The sequence below is a fragment of the Hippocampus guttulatus genome, chromosome 21 (genome assembly GCF_054856545.1).
Source record: "Hippocampus guttulatus isolate MCC_2025c chromosome 21, RoL_Hgut_1.0, whole genome shotgun sequence".
NCBI classification, from domain to species: Eukaryota; Metazoa; Chordata; class Actinopteri; order Syngnathiformes; family Syngnathidae; genus Hippocampus; species Hippocampus guttulatus.
Window position 1 is genome coordinate 6,380,971 of NC_141281.1, and position 17,025 is coordinate 6,397,995.

The 17,025-nt window shown below is 43.4% G+C and overlaps 1 protein-coding gene across 3 annotated transcripts; it reads right to left on the bottom strand.

Moving 5' to 3' along the window:
- Positions 1-788: 788 nt before the first annotated feature.
- On the bottom strand, positions 789-15,787 carry gfod1 (glucose-fructose oxidoreductase domain containing 1). 3 transcript variants are annotated; one of them, XM_086102382.1, is made up of 4 exons: positions 15,573-15,787; positions 15,086-15,458; positions 3,978-4,171; positions 789-3,889 (listed from the first exon to the last, which is right to left on the bottom strand). In XM_086102382.1, the coding sequence occupies exons 2-4, from the start codon at positions 15,336-15,338 to the stop codon at positions 3,149-3,151; spliced, it is 1,188 nt and encodes a 395-aa protein (XP_085958508.1). In that variant the 5' UTR covers positions 15,339-15,458; positions 15,573-15,787; the 3' UTR covers positions 789-3,148. The 3 variants fall into 3 exon arrangements, with proteins under 3 accessions (XP_085958508.1, XP_085958507.1, XP_085958506.1); XM_086102381.1 differs by having other exon boundaries at positions 15,086-15,495; XM_086102380.1 differs by having other exon boundaries at positions 15,086-15,787.
- Between the last annotated feature and the right edge of the window lie 1,238 nt (positions 15,788-17,025).

Genomic DNA, 17,025 nt, shown 5'->3' on the forward strand with positions numbered 1-17,025 from the left:
CTCGGAGGGCCATCACGACAGTGAAACCGAATACAGTCAATATATATATATATATATATATACTGTATATTATTTGATAAGAAAAATGAAACCCCAGAATATACCTCAACAAAGATAGTGAGATCAAGTGGCGTTGTTTTTAGTCAATTCATTCAGTTTGAACCAAACGCCGTATAAGGTGCAGTATTAAAAAAAGCCACTAGAGGTAAGCAGAGTCCATCAAAATTTTTGACCCCATCTCATTCCACTTTATTCTGTTCCTGAATCGTTTATGATTTGGTGGATTTAATTGGATTTTTAAAAAACTAAATTTATACCAATAGCAAGATTATTTTTATGGAGAGCAATTATTTTGCACAAGAGAACACTATTTAAAAAAATGCATGCAACTGTAATAATGACAGCACAGTGGATATTTGTTTATGTCTATGAAAAATTAAAACATGGTGGGTGTTCAGCTTTATGTACTTGTCAAATTTGCAAGGGTTACCTAGGTTACTTGATGGGGGTAGTGTGACAATGTGTGTGTAAGAGGGGGCTAAACCAACACGGCTTTTAGTTGCTAAGTAACAGTCTCTGCCACAAAAGATTTCTTTTGAGGTTGGTTGTGTTCTAAATGTACAAGGTGAACCCTTTCTCAACACATCTACATTGCATTGCATGAAGGCAAAGTTGTTAAAGCCTCATTTAACCACAACGGCGGCTCATTGCAACTGCATGGATGAGGCAATTGGAAGCTTAAACCTGTGTAAATGAACGGGTAAAAAGCACACACATTAAAGGCCAGGGTGTTTCAAACAATTCTATTTTAGAGACGGGAAATATAGGGCCCAGCTCATACTGTCCCACGTCCTGTACACTGCATGGTGATCCATGAATTTTCAGCAGCATACAGCAAACAAACAATAAATACCTGGCAATACTCATGAAAACAAAATGCAGTTTTCTTTTTTTGTTTTAACAAATAAAATACATAAAGTCTGTCTTAATTTAGACAGCATTGTTCCTTTGACAATATAACCATATGCACACACACAGCTAAAAATGTCGTTTTAAGAAAATGAAACCACACAGAGGAAGCGAGGTGCATAAAAAAGTAACATTTTCAGTTTGTGAGTAAAAAAAAAAGAAAAAAGATGCTTCATAGTTTGGTTGATGTTTTGGTAAGTTTTAGATGAGTCACATGCCAACAAGAAACCATCCTGCAATCTTTGTTTAAAAAATAAATAGAAATAAAATCCCCAAAATGTCCAATCCAGTATATCTGTTGATAGAAAGCTTTACATTTTACATTATTATACAGGCTGAATGTCACATGACTTAGACTGTTCAGTCTTAAATTGGAATTCCTAAAAATAACCCAACTGTATACACCGTATGCATGTCACTCCAGTGACATGGGGAAATATTAAGACTTCCGTACGTTCTTATTTGAAAAGTAAAAGTGAAAATGTGCAGTCTGCTTGATCACATCATAGAAACGAGGGCAGTAAAGCCCCGATACAAAAACCACACGCACATGCACACATATCTTGATTTTTTTTTTTTTAAAAAGGGGTCAAGAGATGTGTGCAATTTTCAGCAGCATCAACCGTCTTGAATCAAATAGGAAACCATTTTATAAGAATTTGGGCCTTTTTACAGAACATTTAAAGACCATAAATAAGACTGTTTGCAAACTGGTAAAATGGTTAAATGCCACCTTGTGCATTTTGCCTCGACTGCTTCAAGCGGCGTTTGATCAGTAATACGAGTCACACATTCGACAGAATTCTTCACGCTCACCTCATCAAGTCTGTGTCCATAATTTTGTCTGCGCTACAAGAGATTTTTGTTGCAAAGAACATTTTCATTGGAAGACTGCCAGTCAGTGACGTCTAGAATCTTGGTTGATGGGGAAAGAGTCCTGAGACATGATTCCAAGCCAATGAATCGCATGAAGCAATGCTTATGGAGCTCCCAAAAACGATTTTGCCATTCACATTTCTCCGGAAGACAAGGCAGCAGAGCAAATTGAATACCTTCGACATTTGATGAATGCAATGCATAAACCAGTGTACTTGACCATGAACCTAACTCCCGATCCACCAGACAGTACCATAACGCTACTGTACTTCAGTGCAGCAGTGTGAATTTTTCTTTCCCCCTTATTGACCAGCTAGCATCCCATTGCACCTGTTGAATAGGTTGTATCAAAACCGCACAAAGATACTTTCTTGCGGCGTATTAACCGCTGAATTCAAAACACAGTGGAACCTCGAATGTGGAGCAATGTATCAAATGTAAACTCAAATTTCTGAAAGAAATACACTTTGCGTTCAGTTGCACACAAAAAAAAAAGTTAAATAATGCCAAATGTGGAACTGGAATTTGTTCACAGTACGTCAATAAAACTTGTACGGTGAATTCCGAAAGAAATTGATTGAATTTCCATTATTTGCTATGGAATTCTTTTTCCTAAATTTGAACCAGCAACTATAAACACAAGTGCGATCACATCTTCGTCACAAAAAAACAAAAAAACAAATCGTATTCAGGCACGATATATAGGGTTGGGCATTTCAATCTGCATTGTAAATCCGGCCAAAAACTCAAAGACGGCATCTTGCAACGAGCAACGTGGAGGTTAAAGCTCAGTCGAATAGCCGCCGGCCCAACTATTGATTCTTCCCTGTCTTGCGTCACCCAAACAAAGGACGCATAGAACACAGACAGCGAGAAGCCGCCTGAAGCACATTCACATGGTAAACCTTGAAAGTAGCAACATTACAGCACCGCTTCGCTTGTATCTGTCAGGCTATCGTCCTTCCTTGGCTGTTCTCACACAACGTCACAAGTGTGCCTCGTTGTTTTCCAAGCGCAATACCCCTTTGGTAATGGACGACACAGTAGCAGTATTCGCATTCGGATCAAAGACGGGCTCTCGCATGAATCAAGATTTGATCACAAAAGAACTGTTTATCTTTGTCTGCCGAGGCAAAGGCGGAAACACTCTCTCGTCGGAGTTGATCCGGCCGGGCAAAGCAACAATACGGATTGGACAGCACCAAACATACGATTGAGGTCTTGAACGACAGATAAGGACAGCGGCGCGTCTTAAGGTGGAGATGGGTCCTTTGCATCGGAATGGAAGGCAAGCAGCTGGATCCTAACAGTAGAGCGACATCCGACTCCGACGCATCGCCTCGCTGATTAAATAAGCCGGGCTGACTTCCGGTTCCTCGGTCATCACCGCAATGTTCTGCCACTCTCCGCATTGGTTGGATTTCTTGATGGTGTCCACCACGCAGAGAGCATAGAGACAATCCTCAAAGGTGGCCGCCATCGTCAGAGGCCTGCCGTCCCACGTCCGTCGATCGTCCTGGTCCTGAAAGGCCTGACGAACGGCCTGGATCATTCGGATCATTCCGGTCAGGTATGGAGAAGGGATGTCACTGAAGGCTTTGTCAGGTAACGAAGCCTTTTCGAGAGGTGTCGTGTCTTTGAGGAGAAGTTCAGGGCCCGCCCCGCCCCCTCCTCCGCCATTGTTCTTCTGCCCGTACAAGTCGGTCCCCAGGACCGATAACCTCCCCACGGTTCCGACGATGATCACTTCCTGTCGGAATTCTCCGGGGACGTTGAAGTTGAGGGTGACGGTGCAGCAGGCCCCTCCCTCCAGCACCATCTGGAAGGTGCAGAAGTCGTCGCTGGTGATCTGCCGGATGCCTCGGATGTGGTCCGTCTGTTTGACGAAGGTCTTGAGGAAGCCGTGGACTTTTGCCGCGCGTTGGCCCGTCAGGAACGTGAGCAGGTCGATGATGTAACTGCCGACCGAGTGCAGGCCGCCGCCGCCCATGAGGTCATCACAGCTCCAGTTGTATTTCTTCCCGAGTAGGCTGCCACTGTGAACCTTCAAACAAAGCCAGAACACCTTTTTTTAACACCGTAAACCTTTGATTAGCTCCGATACCCCTTCACAAAAAACGGTTTGATCGTACCTGCGCCTCGCAAACCAGAAGCTCCCCGATGTAGCCTTCCTCCAACAGCTCCTTCATTCGAACAAAGGCTGGCAAGAAGCGGAGGACGTTTCCCATAATGCTCAGCAACTTGGGGTAGTACTGTGCGGCGGACATCATTCGGAAGGCATCCAACGGCGTGGCCGTCCTATCGCAAATCACGTTCTTTCCGATACCTGCACAGAAGAGCGCCGTTTGGCAGTTTGTTTGAAAAACTGATAAGTTTCATGACCCGGAAAAATTCTCGGTCAAGATTCGTCAAGTACAGTATCTGATTCTCAGTTGGTGCGATTAGTTGTGAACGTGAAACTTCCCGTTCTAATCTGTCATTAGAAGCAATTGTCCAAGCACGGAAACTAAACCCTTTGACCCAGATCTGAGGTATCAAAAGAGAGAACCGACCCAGCAGCCCTCCAACCACCAACCAACTCTCACAGACACACAAATACACACACACAACTGTGTTCTCAATCCATTTCTCTTGGTTAGCAAAAGCACACAAAGACGCATTAATTTGGGTAACGCCCTTCTGCTACGAGCCCTTCGGTGAACTTTTCTCACTTTTACCGAGTGGGAAGAACTGTTTGAAGGCTTATCAGCAAACCACATCCAAACCCAAAACACAAATACATTCATGCATCCTTTAAAAATAAAATAAAGTAAAACACCAGTCAAAGCCGTAAAAAAAGTAAAAAAAGAAGGCAACGTGTAGCATGTTGTGATCCCTCCCGAAACATTTTTTGTCGGTGAGGGCCTGTTTCGAAGGCTGCTGTTGTCACTGCGCTGCCATTAGATTTGATGACGGAACGTGACAAACTACCATTGTGGTCGTCCGGCAACGTTAACGGGGTGAGAGCCAGAGGGGTGTGGTGGGAAAGTTAAAAATATAAAAAAACACTGAGCACTCCAGCTTGGTCCCCTAACATCAATAACTTAGAGACAGGACATACCTTACACTACGTAACAGGCGGATTGTTACTTGATTCAAGAGACTTAGAGATTTACAATGATGACTACAATTTCCCAAATGTATGCCTAACTGCAGCTGTTTACTGTACGTTCGTCTTGGAACTGGCGGCGTTCTTCTCAGGATGGCTTCAGGTACCTTTGAAGTGTACGAAACGGACAACCTGTCATAGAAGGTGAGTGGACCTCAGACTGGAAATCCCATCTCGCCGTTTGACAGAAAGGCCACGTGCTTCCTCCAAGCTGTCATAACCAGCTAAGCCTTCACCTTATTTAGGGGAGGTAGACATTGCTGTGACATTTAACAGCATCGTTTTTCAAGTGGTGTGGTTTTGTGTGAATTCTCCAAACAGTTTCTATTTGCTGGACAAGCTCAAAAGTCAAACGGAGTCCTACTTTGACGACACCTAAAAATGGTGGACTTGTTTCAAGGGAAGCTGCGGAATCAAAGCCACAAGGGAGAGCAGCTGCGTCATTCTCAGTAAAGGCTGACGCCGCAGTCAAGCGCTTCTCTCCGTTGGCTTCCATCCATACCACCTGGGTCTCAGTGCGTGGCTCCCATGCATCCTTCCCGCACACTAATATTCGGCGAGGTGACATCATAGGCTTGGTGAGTGTGTGACAGAGGGACGTGCGTCTGCGCTCATACCTGCGTAATTGCGCGCGTGCCTATTGTTGAAGGACAACGGATCGGAAGTGCAGGAAGCGCAGGTTGAGCCCTTCACTGTGGAGTGGTTATCTTATGGCTAAGTCATTACCGCTCATTATTTATTGATCATTGGACGGGCATAGAACCAACCGTCGACGTGAGTCAATTCATGTGACTCTGATTAAAAAAAAAAAAAAAAAAAAAAAAGATTAAATAGACTGTCTTCCCAAACACATCCCTGATGCAAACAAAAGGTGGAAATGACCACAGTTTGGCACACGCCTCCATTAACTGCTTTACTCGTATCGTTTTTCTCCCGCTGCTCTTCCCAGAAGGGCTGATCTTCCATATCAGAGTGTTATTTAAGTCTGCATAGCAAATGCAGGGGGGAAATTGCAGGCTGGATTAGAGTCTTAATCACAAAGCTCGGCAGCGCATCGTACACACAGTTGGTAAGATCATTGGTTTCCCTCTCCTCTCCACTTCCCCCTGAACATCTACAGCATCCCTCCGATCATAACGGAGATATCGAGGTCTCTCGATTTACGCCTTCACTTCTGAATGGCTTTAAAACGAGGGGGAAAAAAATGCTCAAACAGCTTTCCGGAAGAAGATCTTTAACTGTCAGCACATCTTTTAATGGATTAGATTTTTATATCTTCGGAGGAGGAAACAACCCATTTGGTAATGCACTATTTTATTGTGATGAAAAGTAACAGAAAGTAACCTTGGGCATTCTCATTGCAAATATTTCAACAGTGATGTCATCATTCCAGAATGCATCTGCTTTTTGTATTCAGCAATCCGACCAGATGAGAGCCTACCGGTGGAATGTGATAACGCGATTCTGTATTTTTCTTTCAAATTACAGTGCTAGCTATTGAGAAGCATGGATTTACAGCCATTTGGTGCATTCACTGAAATACAAATCTAAATTGTAACCCCAGAAAGACCCTTCTTAAAGGACCATGACAACATGTCACTCTAATGTACTTTTATCCGATTATTAAATGCGGATCTTGCGGCACAGAAATGAAGTGCGACCTTGGTTAACATCTAATACAGCATGTGAATAAGCTGTTTGGAGTGCAGACAAACCAGGACAGCTCATCTTGCAGGCGATGACCCCAAATTTAATTTGTCTTGACTCAATTACAAAGCCAGGAGGGAACAACCCAGAGGAACAACATGAAATACACCTGCGACGGATACAAAATAAAAATGACAAAGTAAGCGTCTAAAATCCCAAACTGAACAATATCATAATAAGATGAAGTATGCAACATCCCAATCCGTGCGCACACAATCTGACACACTTCGAAAGACAGGCTTTACATCGTCTATCTGAAGCTCCGATCGCGCACACAACCAAGCATAAATGATGAAGGGCATTCGCTCTCACTCAGCCGGCTTTCTCCCGTCAGCTAATGCCCTCGGTTTGCTTGATTAGCATTCCTAAAAGTGCTGCCATGAACCCCTGCACCAACCCCGTTCACTGAAAGACGACGGTGAAATGACTAGTGACCAGCCTACTCGCGTCTAATGGGTCCACTGAAAGCAAACCGTCATGTGGTAATGGCCGTGCGCTCCGCACGTTGTAAACACCACCATTGGGCTACATTTTATCGAATCAAGTGAAACCGTCCAAATACCCCATCACAGTTATTCACTGTTGGCAAGCTGATGAGCCTCATGTGAAGGTGGTTTTGTTATGCTGAATAATTTAACCCACCGAATAAAGTCGTTTATGGAACACGGGTTCATGATTGTGTACACGCTAGATCAGAGGTGGGCAAACTACGGCCCGCGGGCCGAATCCGGCCCGTTGGTCTTTTTAATCCGGCCCGCCGAAGGTTGGTCCACAATTAAGATTCGATGTGAAGGATTGCATTCATTTCAATTGGACTTGTAATGACAGGCATTTCACTGCCAGGTGGCGCATTGACTTGAAGTTGCAGAACACGGGGGGGGGGGGGTCTTTTCGACCACCTAGGACCTCTGTATCACTCTACTTCTACTGGTCTGATTACAACCCATCTGCAGCAATGCACAGGCTAAAATAGGTAATCAACACTGTTGTCATTTAAAAAAGTATATTAATACAGTACTTTCATGCTTTTGTTCTGTTGACGTTTGATATGGACTGTCAACAAATGCAGTTTTTTTTTTTTAATGTACCATAGCTCGTGCTGGCCTGGCCCTTCTGTCAAATTTTAAAAGTCAATGCGGCCCCCGAGCCAAAAAGTTTGCCCACCCCTGCGCTAGATGCATGGTGTCCATGCTTTGCTGATTATTCATTGCTTATAAAGATGACGAGAGTATTTGTTGTGCTGACCTCCAGATAGTGGTAGATTATTGCAGTGGATTGAGTGGTGTCATTTTTCGTGTGTGGGGGGCTCGGGGGGAAAGCAGGGTGGAGGACAGTGGTGAAGACAGTGTAGTCATGAAAAAAAAAAGTAAAAAGTGAACAATCTGGTTGCCCTAGAAACGTGTTATCAGACTCGAACTCCCTGCGGTCCTGGGCTCGAATGGGGGTTTCATTAACTGCCGGGCTGCAGGTCCTCCTTTCTAATCACTCTCACACAGACACACACATTCTGCACTGCAGCCTAATCGGCACACTTGCACTCTTAAGCCTTCGACATACACCAGTGAAATGAAACTAGCATGGCTCCATGTTATGATCGTCGTCATCCGAGTCATATGAACATGTTGACAGTATTTGATGAGCAGGAATGATTTTCAATGAGCTTTGATACAAGTTGAATGGTAACCACAAAACACTGCTAAGATGAAAGATTTCATCCTTATCCATTTTTAAAAAAAATACAAACCATGTGGGGCACTTGTGTCTTTGATTTTCAGAATGTGTTGCTCACAATGCATGTGTAGAAAAAAAAAAATCTCACTTTGAATATTCCATCTTCTACTTCAGCACCAGAGACAGTGCCATGGAATTATCAATACACAGCCACAGTTAGCCAATGATTACATATTCCGTGGTTGAGGTCAGAGTTTGTATATTGTGAGTAAAGTCAATGAGTCCAGCAGAGCAGAATCACTTTCCAACGCTACAGTTGGGAAATAACGGAGGAAGAAATTCCAAATGCAATTTGGAATATTGTTAAGCTGCAAGGCAGTTGTAATACTTTTTTTTTTTTTCACATGTGCAACCAAATGCCATTGAGTTTTTTTCTGTTTCGAGGTGTTCCTCGCGAGACAAATTGAATGAATTGAATATGAAGTTATCCGCATCAGACCCAATCTGACACGGCAATTCAAGACGCCAAGCCAGCATTACTACTGACGGTCAACTGATAAGCATGAACATCCTTGGGCAGCTGCGTGACATCTTCACCATGAAGCCTGTCCTAAATAGCGTGGTGTGAAGTTTGTATCTGTCTGACACGGGTGAACTTTTGTAAAGCAGAGAGCACACATTACTTGCTGCTTCGTTAAATGTGGACTGTTGTCATGGTGATGAAACCCCCTGAAAACCTCCGTCAACCATCTGAAGAGGAAAAAGAAGACAAGGAAGACAGGATAGCATCATGCTACTGGGTAGGGCTGCATATATTGTTTGCAGTATACGCACCCCCCAAAAAAAAACCTTATCATATTTTTGGGGGTTTGTTTTGGGCTCCTCTAATTGTAAGAAATGACCGCATGGAACCACGATATTATCACTTCAAACCAAACTGCAAAATAAGTATACCACTTGACTTTTTGGTTCAGATGTTTCTGATTATCGTTTTTTTTTTTTTTCTGAGCTTACACAATAGAAGTCTGGACAATGACTGTGTGCTTGACTCATGGCAGGCAGCTGGAATTTATTCACGGCCAGACAGAGCCACACCAAAGCTTAAGTCAAGCATGAGGAAGCCGGAAAAAGATATGAATTGTCCAGCAAAATTAACCTGTCACTCCTCTCCATCTTCACTGGAAAAGCTCTATTGAATGAGACAATTTTCATCGGATAGAGCACAACATTTACCCAACGGTACAGGAAATGAATGGGTCCAGATACAATTTCCTGAAACCTGAAATGTTACGATGTGACCTCAATCAGTATCAGCCTGAAAGAAAGAGAAAGGATCCGACTGCCTCCCTACTTGGATTGTCATGTTGTCCTTCTTGTCCCATGCGGCCAATTTAAAAAAAAATATATATATATATATATATATCACAAGCAAGCTGATTCTTGAATGCTGGAACATGAAGGACATCTGTGCCTCGTTCTTCCACAGCAGATTTGCCTTGGGAATAATGTGTTCCCCGTGAAACATTCCACTTCATTATTCGCTTTTCTGCTGTGTCACAGATTTTGAAGTGATGACTGTTTAATGGGTTTTTAAGCGCCTAATGGGCAAATCTGAATTTAGAGTAGTGCACCTTGCGTTTAAAACCACAGTGTGCATTACAGTGAGGTCTCCTGGAACAGAAGCAGCATAGTTCAGGATATGGCAGAAAAGGTCCCCAACTAAACTCAATTAATTCAGATAGAGCAGAGACAATACTGTTAAAGAATGTGAATATTGTTGTATTACGTGTGTGTCTGTTGCTGGTCCATGTGTGCTAAAGTGCATTTTTTTTCTAATCTAACCCGTAAATGGCTTTTTGCATTATATATTAGCATTCAGCTAGCAGACGTTTGTTAGCTAAAATTACATCATTTGGTTGAGCATTTTGGTGTATAATTATACTCTTAAATGTGTTTAAAGCCTGTGGGAAAAATGTAACAATCAGAAATAAGTTCAGGGCAACTTGAGTGAGCTTAGCTGTTTGGTGTTCTGTCATCAGACTATGAACTACAAATCGTATGGTTCGATATAAAAAAAAAAATAAAAAACACTCTCCCTGTTGGACCGTTAAAGTCAGTATTTCGTCGCACAACGAGATCCCTCAACCAAAAAAGCCCCAAGTTCACCACCATAATCAACATTTCCTGTGAGCAGATCCGCGGTAGAGGAAGGCAAGACTTAGAGGGGGCGGTGATCGGGAGGTTTTTCTCCTTAATACAAGAATGCTCACTTGTCAGGCTGCCTGAAAGAGCGTCCCCTGCTCAGCCATTCATCAAACAGACAAAAGCAATTTCACAGGAAGCCAAAGCTTTCTCCGCTTTGCTCTTCGTTGTCACTCCATCATCATTTTCTCCGTCTCTGGGGCTCTTTCGCGACTACTCTCCCAGAGCAGCCATTAGCATGAAAATAGACGGCTCGGAGAACATGAACACGAGCCAGTGAGAAATTTATAGCAGCTTACTATAGCCAGCTATCCGAGACAGTTTCCTGGTTAGGTTTGAACCAACGCCCCCCTGACCCCCAAATTGAAGTGACTGATAAATGTAAGGCAAAGGCAGGCGGAGCGATTTGTCAGGCAAATTCCATCTACAAAGACAATTTGAAATCCTTGGAAGCGTATTGAATGTATTAGTGTAAAAAAAAAAACACTATTGCCTGGATTTTCTTTTCATTTGTAGACAATATTAGAGGTCACACGGGATGTTTTGCTATGAATTTACTAGGTTTGTTCTCTCCCAAAGACCCAAATTGTGATTGCGTAACACCTTCTGCAGTCAGGAGTCAGGACACGTACGTATGATGACACCTACTTGCCCTTTGCGGCCGGATTATAAATAGCTCTTTGGGTAGTCTTCGCAGCAGGTGTCTGCGAGCGGATACTGTAAATAAACAATTTAGCTGTTTGCTACCACCACATTTGATTGCCGGGGGGTGTTTTTATTCATTTATTATCAAATGCTGCGTACTTTTATGCCAGATTGAACAAGCCGCAGGCCTTTCAAAAAGTTACAATGTTGACTTCTCACTCCATAGAAAACATGGCTCTCCAAATACCTTTTTCTTTGGAGATAGGGAACGAATGCAGTCACTCAACGGAGTGGTTATTTGACCGCTGACGGTGATGTGAATCACGTGTATATTTAGAAAGGTTAGCGGAAGTGCTCTCTGGCCCTGACGTATGACCGCATTCATTATGAGTAACCTGACGGACACATTTTGAATCACCAAACTGTCGTCACTCTACAACTTGGCGGCGAGTTCACTGAGCAGTTTTTAACCATTCACAAAATATCTAAATTTAGCCTCGCATGACTGCAGAACGTACTGGGTTACACAATACTGTACTTTTTGCAAACAGGTTGTGATGCTGTGGATCGACTGCGAAGGAAAAGTGGCAGATTTTCATGCCTCTTGCTCACTGTTGCGCGCGGTACTGAGAGGCTTCGCTACTTCCTCCTTCAGCCTACAATATCGAAACGGCAGAAATAGCATCTGAAACTTCTTTTTGCTGTTACACTTCAGTACTCAGATTCCCACCTGCGTTTGACTCACACATACATAACCGTACAAATATTTTCCCCTGTGTACACTTTTTATAGTGCAAAGGATCAGCTTAATCTCCTGATTTTGTTTTTTCGTGTGAAGGGGCATCATAGTGGGTGATGTTTGCCCATTTGTAACATCGTATGTCATCATTCATGAACCAGGAAATAGCAACAAAAGCAAAGCTTTTTTTTTTCCTTTTAATTTTAGCTAACAAAAGCCCCTGAAATGTAATGAACGGGTTTATTGCTCATGTGTGCTTGAAGGAAAGAGAAATACTAATGTTAACAGCGTAGATTAGGTTTCATCAGAATTTGTGACCCCGGGGGGTGGGGGGGGGGTGATCGTATGAGCTGTTCTAATTCCTGCGTGCATTCACGCACCCACCCGGAGTGCCGGCAAAGATTAACGACATTAGAGTTCATTTCAATGGGGAGTTTTGACTTGATGGGGATATAAATTGCATTTCAACCTTGGTCACAGAACAAATTACATTTGTAAATTGAGGGACCATTTTATATTCATATCGTTAGAAAGATTGTTTCCCAATCTAATTCCAAAAGTCCACATCTCTGGAAACACACATAGCTCACACTGGCAGAAAATGACGGAAGTGCTAACATGCTCTCATTTAAGAATTCCCAACATGCAGAGTAAAGGGAAGGCATTCTCCGGTCAATCTTCAAACACGCCCGGAAAGCCTGAGTGACATAAGACGCCCCTGGAATGTCATAGTAGTGAGGCGGTAGAATAAAAAGCAAAAGAAATCCCAATGGAAGGAGAGACGTCGCTCAACGAGATTGACCTGTTTGTCGAAAGGACTAACCAAGCCTAGTCGAACCTGAACAACACGTGGAACACGTCGGCGACCTCCTCTGAAACTACCAACCTAAATGACATCATCTCTGGTTGCCCTGAAATACTGTACATGGGCCTAGATTTTGCTCGGACTTGCAAGGAGCAAGTTGCTGGTGGAAGTCTCTGTATACAGAGTTCAAATTCCGATGTCGCAGGAATCAGATCACACACACACACACGTGTGCATCGGTCACAGGGAGATCACAATCACACACGCAACAGGAAGTGAATCAGCTTCAGTCGGTGTCACGGCCTGCGCTCTCTGTGGGCGTTGTGCATTTAAGAGATGAAAGGCAATTTATATATTTGCGAGGATATTGGTATTACATCATAAAAAACGTGTTTGCCAATTACTGGAGGGAAATGATTTTTCATTTTGTGGGAGGTCACTTTTCTTCTTTCAGGAGTGTACAAAGTGATGGTCCACAAAGGCATGTTTGGATGACTCATACAAGGAAGACCTCAACAATTAAACATCTTGAGGTCAAGCTCGAACATGAATAACAGTGACCTCTCCTTTCCCAGATGTTCTTTGTAGATTGTCACGCGAATAACAGAGTCCAATGCGGACGTTGCAAAAATGCCCATGTCAAAGACAAAAGACGAGTGAGGCAGTTAATAATTTGTTGGATACACACATCTGACTTTTCACTGAGGGGTGTACTCACTTTTGTTGCCAGTGTGTTTATTATTTTTGAATTGGAAAAATACAAGCTGGACAAGGACGACTGTTCATTGCAGCAAAGTGTCATCGCTACATCGGCAAACGCTGATATGAATTTGTTGTCCTACAAAATGTAAATAGGGTTGGACATAGGCTTGCCATTGTAATGGTGAGGGGAGGGTGGGGGCTGAGGAGGAAAGGTGGTGGGGAAGGAACGGGCAGTGCTCGCACAAAAAAAAAAAATCAACGAGGAAATGAGCAGGGAGGAAGTGGAGGAAAAGAATGGCCATTGACAAGCAGCTATACACATTAACACACAATATAGACACACAATAAATCACATTTTATGTCGTGTTGGCATTAGCAGATGTTCGTCTAGCCAGCCTGTGATTTAATGCACTGTAGATATTGACACAAGTCGAGCAACAGGATACGGTGGCCTATTGTACGCTGGTCCAGTCTCTTCTGTTGGCACTCCCGAGTGTTTAACTCAAGTCAACAAGACTACAGTGTGGGAATGCACAAAGCAGAAGTTTTTTGGGGGGTGAGAAACTTGCATCACTCTCAAGCTCCCGCAGAATGACTAAATTGAATTTCCAAATTTACGCGGCCAACATGACTAGCAGTTGACATCCAAATCACATGCCTGACTGCATGCGTGTGTCTAAGCACAGTCATCCGATTTAAAAGCGCCTGGTGATTTTCACAATGGCTGCAGTCACAAGATCTATTTAACGGGTGCCCTTCGTATTGTAAGACACGCACACACACACAAACACACACACGCAGCAGAAGAAAATACAAAATGTAGAAAGGATGCCGCATGTAAAATGTGGCACGTATTCAGCATTCACATCTACCACATTACCCGCCTCTATATAGTGACAATCAATTACCTACTAAATTTCTGGAGGCAATTTTTTTGTTGCTTCTGTACCAACTGCATCTTTCCAGTGTACATGCAACTCCGCTGTTGATGCCATCTCAACTGGTTTGCTTACAGGAGAAAAATATTGTGACAAAGACAGCGACTGGGGAGGGAAAAATGCTTCATATATTTGTTGTTCTCAAATTACTATAAAGTTTTCAAGTGTGTGCCCATCCTGAATAGAAACCATTTCAGACATGTTAACTAAAGAAAATGTTAACTAGTACCGAAAAATACATAGCGTCCAACCTGTTTGACAACAAATTGCTGATTATTTGTCCCTCCCAGGTGACATTTAGTATAAAACTAACACACAAAAGAGAATGTTAGATTGTATACGGTATTTGCACACCAAAACCTTCAACTAAAATTTGACATCTACCTAAATATCAATACAGCACAAGAGCAGTGCAACATTCCTGAATGAATAAGCTGCTTTTACACTTGCATTCTTATATTAGTGGGCCAAGTTCTTCTGTGGATGTTAGTTGACATTCTTCTGCTGAGGCATGTCAACACACTGTCGGACGGTTCCAAGCGTATGTCAAGCCTTCTCCCCAGCCACACCTTTCGAGTCAAGCACACTGACTGATGCTGCTGCTGCGGCGGGGGTGCATCAGGCAAGCCCCGAGCAGCAGGTGCATCCGGCCCGCCCCTCACCATCCCCTCCCGGCCACTCACCCAGGGTTTTGACGGCAATCTGCCGCGTCAGAGGCGGAGGCAGGTTGATGCAAACCAGATCCACGTCCTGGTGCAGCAGCACGTCGTCGATCCGGTTGGTGTAAAACGGGACGTCCATCTCCTTGGCCAGCTCCTCCGCCTCTTCCTGCGTGCGGCCCCAAAGGGCTTTGACGGCGAATCCCTCATTTTTCAATAGGGGGATGATCACCCTGGCGGTCAGGCTGGTGCCGAACACGCCTACGCCTGGAAGCATGATTCGGCTTTAAAAATGTCCGGCGGCGCTTCTGAGCTGTTGATTTTGCAGAGGCTTTGCGTCAGGTTGGCCATCCACCTGCAGATAATCGCTCGCCGTCGTGGTGCATTGCCCCGCCAGCTACGACATCGGCGGATGAATCATAATAAATATCAGGCTGGAAATAAACCATCAAATAAGAACACCAGCCCGTTTGTCCTCGCTGCGGCGTCAAAAAGCAAAATAGAAACGCACCATCGCGGCGTGAAGAGCGTCCGTCCGGCGGATTGCACCAAGCGGCCGCTAGCTTGTCACCTTCTCTCACTTGACACCAAATAGACACAGCGAAGCCCTAATGAAAAGTCGTCAAATGTGTTGTAATTGTGATGCAATCGAACGTCTCCTCCTTAAAAGGATCCTCAGAGGAGGCGGTAGGTAGCAGGCAGCGATGTTGCGGCTTTGAACCACTCGTCAAGTTCACCTTACTTACCAAACGTTGCTTGAGCTGACCCTTCAGAATAAAGACAGCAGTGTCAGAACTTTAGTACATTATCTGTTCTCCTCATGATGGGCGTCAATCTAAGGGAGTGGAGGGTGCTTGGCGGTGGGTGAGAAAAAATTCTAGGGACCAAGCATAATCAAACTACAGCTCTAGCTAAAGTTAGATTAGCAAGAATTATAGCGGTCGTAGAACTATGTTTTATTTTATTTTGCGAGACCGCCCTTGATGATTTCCTGTCTCTCCGTACTTGACAGTTGCCTGTCGCCTCTCTTTTAACCCTTCCGCTTCCGAATTGCATTTAACCATTTTAAAAGGGTAAATTAATGAGTACGGAATTACAAATTTGGCTTCATAAACACAAAGTAAAAAAAGTAATAAAAAACGAATAATATTGCTGTTTCTCAGTTGCGATTCGTTAGTGAAAAGCTCAACAGATGACAAAGACAAACATGAATGAATCATTAAGCTTCTGTGATCTTTTCAGTTTTCCCGTTTTTAACAATTTAGTGGGTCAGGCATAGGCCCTATTGATTTGTTCAACAGTGTAAAGAGCAAACAAATGACAGCGGAGGACATACCTGGCAAGATTACGAGTGGAGGGCATTTTGGGTCCAGGAGGTTACTAGTGCGCAACTCCCTGCCTCGCGTTTGACACCTCCCTATTAATTGGGCCTGTTTGGTTTACTAGTGCAGGACAGTAGTCCACTCGTAAGGTTTAACTGCATATATTTGGCACCAGTAGTGGAAAAATACACTCCTAGTCAGACAGTTCCAATACAATTGCACTCCAGTCATTCTACTTGTGCGCTAAATTGTCCTGCTGGGGAAAGAGAGTATTAGTACATGGATCTTAAACTGGACATTAAGCATTTTAAATAAATGCACAAACTGCTTTTCATACAGGAATGCTGCTGACTGTCCGTGTTTTATGTTATGTGTTGTGTTTATTATTTTACTTTATGTTAACTGTTTTGTGAAGCGCTTTGTTACAGCTGTCGCCGTTGTGAAAGCGCTATATAAATCAGCATGTATTATATTGTATTGCTAATGTTTTTCCTGTATGAATCTAATATTGCCTGACATTTTATTCGAAAGCAATGCTGCTCTCTGCTGGACAAATTAAGTCACTTGAACTGAATACACTAAGGAAGTATTGATAGGCCAGTTTGTTGTATTGCATTTATCTTTAATCTGATTCACAATTGC